The sequence below is a fragment of the Parasteatoda tepidariorum genome, chromosome 3, assembly GCF_043381705.1.
Source record: "Parasteatoda tepidariorum isolate YZ-2023 chromosome 3, CAS_Ptep_4.0, whole genome shotgun sequence".
Taxonomy (NCBI): domain Eukaryota; kingdom Metazoa; phylum Arthropoda; class Arachnida; order Araneae; family Theridiidae; genus Parasteatoda; species Parasteatoda tepidariorum.
In genome coordinates this window covers 23,070,460-23,080,622 of record NC_092206.1, presented here as the reverse complement: position 1 = coordinate 23,080,622, position 10,163 = coordinate 23,070,460, and the positions used below count along the sequence as shown (strand labels likewise).

The 10,163-nt window shown below is 28.4% G+C and overlaps 1 protein-coding gene across 2 annotated transcripts in view; it reads right to left on the bottom strand.

The window, feature by feature from the left end:
- The window catches only part of LOC107452035 (uncharacterized), a 178,067-nt gene that overhangs the window by 10,890 nt on the left and 157,014 nt on the right, over positions 1–10,163 (bottom strand). For both annotated transcript variants that reach the window (XM_021147066.3, XM_021147065.3), the window contains exons 4-7: positions 8,215–8,372; positions 5,742–5,887; positions 5,348–5,426; positions 3,109–3,253 (exon numbers count right to left, since the gene is read on the bottom strand). In XM_021147066.3, the coding sequence (XP_021002725.1) occupies positions 3,109–3,253; positions 5,348–5,426; positions 5,742–5,887; positions 8,215–8,372 (528 nt within the window). The remainder of the gene's footprint in view (positions 1–3,108; positions 3,254–5,347; positions 5,427–5,741; positions 5,888–8,214; positions 8,373–10,163) is intronic.

The window sequence follows — 10,163 nt, the reverse complement described above, 5'->3', positions numbered from 1 at the left end:
ATATATATATCATAATAAGTAAATAAATACAAAAATGACAAAAAAAAACACGAAGAAAATTAAGAAGAACAATAAGTTATATTTATTGCGCAAAAACTACAAGTAAATAGAACTCATAAAATAAGTTCAAAATGTAGAGAAAACATGAAAAAAATTACAGAACAATGAAAAAAGGGAAAAAGAAAAAAGAAAATCCTAAAAAATGGAAGAAAAATTAATAAAAATCCAGAAAATAATCTTTTTATCAGCTCACTCTATTATATCCGCAAAAAAGAGTGCTTTCTAATATTGCATCAATATAGCCAAAGCAAAATATATCAATACAATAGTTCTACGTTATACAAGATTTGTTTTATGGTGTTAACTAAACGAACCTCTTGAAAAGTGTTTTCTAATTTTTTAAAGGTATGTTCTAAAACAAGTTTTAATGTACGATGAATTTTATAACTTATAAATTACTGTATTGTTCATTTTTACTGTATTTTGTTATTGCAATTTTTAAAAGCTACGTATGGGTTTTGCAATTTATTCAGGTGTAACACATTCGAATTTAACGTTGATTTGAACAGAATTCAAAAATCGATGCGAACAAGACACTAATCATAACATCACTAAAAAGCACAAATTGATTTGGAGAGACAATTAAGCTAAAACGAAAAATTATTTATTACCAATGCAATTTATTCGCCTCTCATTTATGAGAATAAGAAAAAAATATAGAATCAAAAAGCTTTAAAAGGGAAATCTTTTCTCTTAATTCCTTGACTTATGAAACTAACATTACTTTGTCATCAAGTGAATGAGGTGACTATTGATGAAATGGAGCATCTTGAGAGTTTTTTTTTACTCCTTTAAAATACTTCTTTATCAGTAATTTCTAAATTTTTCTGGAAAATGTGTAAAGCTTTATTCAAGGACCGCAAATTCCCTTTCATGCTAATGTGGCTTTACATAAAGAAACTTTTGAGACAGTCCACAGAATTGAACACAGATAATATTAATCTTAGAACACAATGCAACCAATGACGATAATGGTTTGACAGTTTCCTATTCCGAATCAAAAAAGCTGATAATAAAAGTAAATTTTCACAAAAGGATTGAAAATACAAATCAAGTCACTAAAGAGGTTTTTTTTCCGCAAACTGCATTCATTAGTTAAATGACTTCCTTTTTGAATTTCTGACAGCTTTATGTGAGCCATTATCATTTTATCATTAAGAGCACCTTTGGGAATTATTACATTTATTGTGTCTTTAAATTAATTCATAAAAGAAATCGATTTTAAGGGTTATTTGCAATGAGAGGTTTATAGTAACTGTTAAAATTTCTTAATGGAAATTAATTTTTTTAAATGTCTATCGTTGCCCTTTCATGCATTCACAATTAATTTTTCTGTTTATATCTTTTTCATAAATCTATATTTCGAAAATTAAATTCTTTTTCTATTTTCTTAATTTGAACTATTGATTAATTGAACTATTTTCTTAAAATTTAAAAATAATTTCCGCTAATAAGTAAGCTAATGAAAAGATATTAACTAATAAAAGTTTTTACGGCTAACTTATATCGAATATTGTATGCTTTCACGATAAAAGAGGTGGCTATCAATTTTCAGAACTATCTTATAATAAAATAGGAAAATATTATGTGAATTAATAGCCTATTTAATCAATTTTAATCTAATCTTCATATTTTATATGTAGATTTCAGAAAAAAACACTTTGAAATTTTTTTTAAACTATTGCTCGGATTTTCTCATAATATCGTTAAGAAATTTTAAGAGTTTTTATAAACCTGTCATTGCAAATAATCCTTAAAATTGATTCTGTTAATGAATTAACTTAAATAGATAATTATAACTCAATCTTAAAGGCTTGAGGGGTGACCTCAAATATGCTATTTAATTAGTGCAGCCGATAATTCAAGTTAAGAAATCAGACACAAAAACGTACTTTCTTTGAATAAGCACGCCCTTTATTTAATGTATCCGAATTTCTGTCTCCCAAAGTAGAAGAAGTAGCCGCAATCTGGGAAATATGGTTTCAATATTGATCAGGAGAACTGTCCAAAGTTTGGACATCTTAAAGTTAATTTTTATTTTTACGTAATTCTCCATAGCTTTAGAACTTTTTATGCGAATTTAAATTTTTTAAACACAACGTTTATCCAAAGATAATTCCATGCAAAAATATTTTTTAGTATAATTATTTAATATTTTCATTTGTTTTTTTAACAATAGTCGAATAAATTTTAAATTGTAAGGTTTCAATACGATTTCTTGCATAATTTTAAATGACAAAAAAAAGGCTTGAACGAAATCCATCGAATATTAACAGTGAAATCAATTATTTTTTTTTAAAAAAGGGCAGTTACTTAAAACATGATTAAAGTATAACTATTGTGGACATATTTCTCAAATTTCATCCCCCCCCTATATCATGGGGATAGAAATCCGATTGCAAGTACGCTTTTACGTCTGATTTCGTATTTAAAAATATCATCTGCACCAATTAATTAGTATATTTGAGGTCATCCTTCCGAATCATCAAGATTGAGTCCTAATACATGAAAATTCACTCAATACAACAAAAGTTATCCATGGTGGTGAATTCGTTGCGCATACTACATTTATACATGAATGCTAAAGTGTCATAAATAACTTTCAAAGTCTTTAGTTCAAAAAGACCTCGAATTGTGAATTAGGTGATTCTCAAAGACTTCAACGTACTTAAACCTTAATCCTTTAACAAGGCATTTGATTTTGAACTTTCGAGAACTCATCTTCCAAATAATTTGCACAGTATTTGCTTCCAAAAACGCAAATGCTAAAGGTACAACAACAGAATTAAAGTGCATTCCAAAAGAGGAATTTGAAAGTTGTTTTTTGGTACTTTTGTAGAAAAGTACATAACGTGTACCTAGCTAAAATATTAATATCGTATTAAATGGGGGATGCAATATACACTAGATTTTCAGCAGTTACAAGATCGTGACTGAAAATTAATAGTCGCTTGAAAATCTAAACCTCTTCCAAAGAGGTAGGCAGCTGAAATGCACTGCATAGGATGCATTGAGTGTCATATAAGAGTTAAAAATAAATATTCCTACCTCCATACATTGCTGCAAACAGACACTGACTGTTGCAAGAAAAATGACAAAATCTGAGCTCTGAAACTTGAAGGCACGAAATTGTGATCTCAGAACACCGGCTGTTGGTGGAAATACATCCAATACAAATGGATCCACTGAACACCTAGAACAACATACTTTCATTAAAGAATTGCCATTATTATTTGTTAAACTGATAGATAAACTGATTTCAAATTTATTTTGAAATTCTATTGAATCATCCTTTTCGATTTTTTTTAAAAAAATAAGATGGTTCTCATAAATTACAAAAAAATATAATCAACTATAAATTTTAATAAATATTTTAATTTGTACTTTTGTGACCCAATTTTAATTTTAAACAAACAATGCATTTGAAATATATAATCTGTATATGTTTGTTTATTGCACTAAAAGTGATACTAAATGTAACATTAAAAGCTAGTAAAATTCTTTCAAATACATTAAATGTGAAGAATGATTTAATAAACATTGGTTTAAACTACATTTTTTATTACATAATTTTAAGCAAAAAATTAAATTAAATCAATTTTTCTTTACAGTTTCATGTCATACAGTTTCACAATGAGCTTATTAAAATCTAATAATTTTTCCGCAAAAAAAAACTATATTTTTATTTTCGCTTATTAGTTTCGAGATACTCCTATAGTATATAAAAATAAACTTAAAATCACACAATTATTAATTATTACACATCTCTTTAGTCATATTTTATTTTTTAATATTTTTTCCAGCTTATAAATCATAAATAACATGAAAAATAAACACATAAATAGAATAACTTATTTTTTAAAAAACTCATTTCATAAGCAGTAATAAAATAAAAATTAAAATCATTAACTATGTCCGCAGTTGACTATGTCTACGCTCTTGACAAGCCTATTCAAGCAGACGGCCTACCATGGTAATCTGAATAGTGATTGCTTTTAAAATCTAAATTGCAAATGGAAGGAACAAACGTGCTCAGGTCTCTGTCCATACTAATCAATCACAACATCGAGTTATGCCCAACCAGCTAAACTACTACTCAACTCACGTGTTTGTGGTCGAACTCAGATTGTTCGCACCAGACATAATCAACCATTTATATTCCTCATCTAGGTGTTTGAATTTACTGAATGTATGAAGGTAATAGTTAACATAATTATAATAAGTTTTAGTAACACAAACATATGAATGTATATAATAAGCGTTTACTTAAGTCTTCTATAGGATATTGTCTTCAATCAAAACGGTAGTTTTGATAATTTTTTTTCTTTTTGCTATTTAATTTCAAAATCGCATGTACTAATAATTACATGAGTCTGATATTAAAATATAGAAGTGCATGAAAATAAAAACTACGTTTTTAAAATTTGTACTTGATAATATGGTAGAAGCAACTAAAAATCATTTTATGAACCTCAACTAGCAGAGTAGAAATTCATTAGTTTTCATTTAAATTTTTATCGTAGTATTATTCTATTAACGGAAAGGAATTTCCCGAAGTTAATCTTCAAAGTAGTTCCCTAGTCGTTGAAATAAACCGGAACTAATGAAGGAATGCCTTTATGCGGAAACAGTTTTAAATCAAATCAATGGCGTTTTCACAAATTATAGGTATATTCCGAAAACAAATGTGTTAGATTATGGAATTATTGCAACAGTAAAATAAATGCAGACCAAAAGAGAAAATTCATTCCTGAATAGGATTAATTGTGAATTTTTTCTGGCACAAAATGCGGCATTACTGCGCTAATTTTAACGTAAAAATTTTCCGATTACAAGAAATAAAATTGTTATAATTATGACTTTAATTATTCACATTTATTAATTTTAATTTAAATGTAAAAAAAACGTCTTAAATTTTGATTTTAATCGCAATTATATGAAACCATGGTTGTTTTCGATAGCATCATAATTATGATTTTATATAGCCACGATTTCGTTTTTATATAACTGTGACTTAAAGTAGTCAACATTGCATATTATTTGTATCTGAAATAAAATTATAATTTCAAATATAGATTTAAATTTAAAATACAAAGTATCAAAACTTTCCATAACCAAAAATAAGACTTTAGTCTATTTGGATACTTAATACACTTATTTTAGAAGAACAAATGAAATGCAATTAGAAAGCATAGTTTTATATATAAGTGAAGTCTAATAATAGTGAAGATGTCATTATTATTATTATTATAATGATTATTATTGTAAGTATTACTCTAATACTTACCCGTTCATAACAACTATTTCTTCTATACTACGTGTAGGATCTGCTAGTGTCAAATACCGCAGTGAAATATCATAGTGAGCTATTGTAAGACAAAATGGCTGTTACTTAACTAGAAATTATATACACACACTAGAGAAAACAGCATTACGAAATGAATGAAAACTTTCATTTTTAGTTTTTCAGACAGTTAAAAAAATCTAATGTTTGAACTCAAAAAAATAAAAATAAAAGGCAAATATAAATCATTTTAAACAATTAATAAAACTAAGTAATTTATTTTTTCTATTAATGGATGAAAAAAAATCTAATTTTAAAAATTGTATGTAACTTTAAAATTTTGACTCATGTATGTGACATATTTCCCGAAACTGTAATTTTTAATAATTATATTTACCCGTTGATTCTTTGTCTAAATAAATGAGCAAATCCAATAACGATCCAGGATGAACCACTGCGCTTGTGTCAATCCTTTGACCTCTATTTCTTACAGCCATATTGACATAAGGAACTATATCATTGTAAACCTCAACGGGTGTAGTTCTGAAAGAGATAGAAGATTTTTTTTGTCAGATCTATGGGACCATAGAATATTGTAGCCTAAACTGTGTTTGACTTGGTCAATATGCAATAATTTTTATGAAGTTTTCAATGAAATGGCGGCATTCATTTGATGCTAGTATTGCTATTTGAAATCCACTGACTTTTCATTTGCTTTTTTCAAAGAATTCTGTACGAAATTTTTCAACACATTTCAAGATAAACTTGATTTAAAATAAGCATATTATCTGGAAAATTAAATATCAACTAACTTAACCTGTACTGAACTAACTAGCTCAACTAATTAACTATTTTTTTATTTATTTTGTAATTACGTTTTGTAAAACAATTTTTCATGCTCCACAATGTATAACATAAAGCTTACAAAAGTAAGTGGGCAAAGTACAAATGAAAATAAAAATTGCAACGAAACAAAATAAGAATGAAAATTTTAAGCTGTATAGAAAATTTTGCAAAATAAGGTATTCAGTGCACATAACTAACGAGGATAAAGCAGGTGACCAATAAATACCTGAAAGTCTCAACTGCTTTTTAAAACTTTCTCTTTGGCTTGAGTATAGCTTACAATAAAAATAATATGTTCAACAGCTTCAATGTCCTGTTCACATGAGCAAAGATTATCATTTATCAAATTATACTTAAACAAGTAACTTTTATTAATTAACTATTGACTATCAATTAGCTATCAATAATTTAACTTGCCATATCAATTCGTTTCTTATAGAGTTACCCCTAATATTTTATTTCTTACTTTTTAGAGCAGGTACGTGCAAAAGTTGTTTTAAAATTTTCAAATTATTCTATTGATTTTTTCTTATATATCAGGTATAATTTTAAATCCTTCCTCTAGCGGCTTTGAATATTGCATACTTCTTTGGGATTTTTTTATTCCTCTTGCATGTCTGCTTCACCCTTTCTTTTTGGTCACTCTTTTTTCATAAGAGCAGAGGATGAAATTTCAGTTCTGAAGTACTAAATGAACTAAAAATTTTGCTCATCACTACATTCACGAAAACAGATATATTAAAAGGAACTTTTTTGTTACCAAAACCATAAAATAATGCTGAAAATGAAAAACTGAATAATATTTATTGCGAAAAAAAACGTCAATGTTTCGATTATTATCCACATATCATTAAAGGTCATTAAATAGAAAAAAAATCTGAAAATTAACAGATCAGAAATGTTATGTTTAGATATATTCATTATTTCACATTTGAATACCGCTGCCTATCGACACCATTTGTCAATTTTTAGCCAAGCAACAGTTGGAACGGAAGGTATATTTATAGAAATTCTGAGCAAATTATAAAATTTCTCAGTGTCCAAAGAGTTTCTTTAAACTGTCTTCAGTCTATTTTGCCTGCTAAAACATCTCTCACAGAAATATATAATCACTAATAGAATAGAACAAAAGTTCTTTAATGTGGATAATATAAGGCAGTGTTTCCCAAACTTTTGACTTTTGTGTATCCCTTCTAAATTTTTCGTAACGCTGTGCACCACTAATAAAAAAATGAATGTAATTTTTACTATAAAAAAGTTACACTAAAGTTAAAAATCACAACTGCCTGTTGAAACAACTAATTATTAACTGTTAACTCTGCAAAAATTAGCCAATTAAAAAATACGTAATCGTAGATTTTCATTTCTAGCTTAGCTTTTTTTTAAAAAAATTGAAATTTTCGTTTATAGCAAGATATTTTGCATAAGCTAAACTGTTCCCGTACCCCTGGGGGTACGCGTACTACACTTTGGGAAACACTGATATAAGGGAATCACACAGGACAATTTTCACTGTTGAGCCGGGATAGCTTGGTTGGTAGAGCGTAGGACCCATGTCCAAGCGGTAGTGAGTTTAATCTCCACCGGCCGAAAACTCCTCAAGTGCAAAATGGTGATTGGTGTACGCTAAATCTGTGGAGGACGAAAAGCCCTCAAGTTTCCGTAACAAATCAATACGTCTGTGTGTACCGGATCGGAGATTGATCATGCTCTGGTTCAGGTGAAAATAACGACATGCGGATGGATGGATAGTGCGGATTTCTAAGATGAAACTTGGGTGCATTGCAGTGAGAACTGGAGATCAGTAGGTGAGATATCACAAATTTCACCACTGATAGGTTAAGCAAAAAACTGCTCGCCGACTCAAATATATTACATTTTCGTGTTTAGGATGGAACATATGTTATTTTTCAGCAATAAAAATATTTTTTTTCCGGTTCAAAATTCAAAAAAAAAAAAAATCTCACACAGAAGGGATTAATCAATTAACTTAGGGTTTTTGTATACTTAAATAAAATACTTACGTTGGAGCTGTAAAATTGTATGGCACACTTTCTCGTAACCAGTCTTGTCTGACAAATTCCATATTAAAGTCACCAGGAATAACACACTGTACAAACAATAGCTCTTTATCTTGTTTCTGCGATTCAATAACGACCTTGTGATAAAATATTCTATGTCCCTGTAACAAATGAGTTAAGTACCAAATCATTAGAAAATAATTTGAATAAATTGTTGTTATACTCTCATGTGAAGACCTTATGCGGTTTAGAGTAGCAGTCGCAATTATACGATCTCCCTCATTTTGAGCATATGCTTCGGCTGCTGAGATAACTATTTCTAATTGTTCTAAAACTATCAATAACATTTTTCAAACTTCATTTAAAATTATTACCTCTAAATAAATTGCAATTGCAGTCATTTTTATTGAAAATACCATTATTTTTTTTTCTTTCAAAATTTCAACAATTTATTTGAATAAAAAAATTTTAATGATAGTATTTTATTAAACTGTGAACAAATACAACCGGATGTAGCGTGATAGATAGGAGTGAGCAAATATCAACTCACTTGTTTATATTTTTGACGGCATGTCCTGTGTCGCACTAGACTCTGTATGCTGCAACTTTTCCATTTTTATAAAAATCAACATTTTGGTACATTAATCTTAAAAGTATAAGCCAATTAATAACTAATTATATATTTTATCAGTGTTTAAAAATTTTATTGTGTTGTTTCCCCTTAAGGTTGCAGGAAATTTAAGCTATACGGTTCAACAAGCTCTAAAGTTTCCAAGAGATCGATGTAAAATTATTGAACGCAATATGAACGCCCTCGTGCAATGTCAAAAATAATAGTTATGCAAAAAAAGTACAAAATGCTACTAAAAAAATTATTATTTTATATAATTTAAGAAAAAAAATGAGACGTTGAATGATTCTGTTTGTCTCCTATTGCGGCATTAATTCAGTTTTAAGGCCGGGCATGATCTCTGAACCTGCAATGATATACCAGATAGTTCCTTGTACGTGTGTTTGCAACTTGAATTTTGAAAAATTACACTACTAAAAATATCAATCAAAATGTTCTTAGCTGGATAAATAAGACATGTGTTCAGTCAATAAGTAATCAATAATAATAATACAGAGCAGATGTAGGTGACAGAGAAGGACTAAATTTATTTTACTTTTGATTTAGTTACATCTTATTTCATATGGAGATGTATCTTGCTGGCCTGCATCAAGAAGCATACCGCGAGAGCTGAGTACAAATCATTTTTTTTATTTAAAACAATCAAGGAAGCAAANTATGGCAAAATTTTGCCATAGGCAAAACCTCATAGGAATATCCTATGGCATTTTTTTATATGGCAAATTGTTGCCATACATGAATGGTATACGTATATGACAAAAGTATATGGCAAAATTTTCCATATCCAAAACCCCATAAGAATATCTTATGGCAGTTTTTATAAGGCAAATTTTTGCCATAAAACTAAGATGTGCTACAGTTTATGAAGAAATATTTTTTCATAGGCTATGGTACACCTTTACCATGCAGCATATGGCAATATTTCTCGTTGATATTTTACCATACATTAAAAAATAATTACTTACAAGAATCTTTCCCAATGGATATTAAAAATGTAAAACTTAATAATTGTAGAATAAATATCTATCCAGAAAGCACAGTTAGAAAAGAGAACGCAGTATAGAAACATTGGAAAATACAAAACATGTTTAAGACATGATTAAAATTGGTAAAATTAATAATTGCTATTGACAATTGGTCAGGGATAGTAAATAAAAATTAATTGGGTATAGGACATCACTATGACGAGAAAGTTGTAAACTTAAGGAAATATTAAATTGTTAAAAGCATTTTTGGTAACAGCAGCCATAAGCTTTTGGGGTTTTGCCATACAAATCTCTATGGTAACCATAGGCGTATGGTATATTGCCATACAAATTTC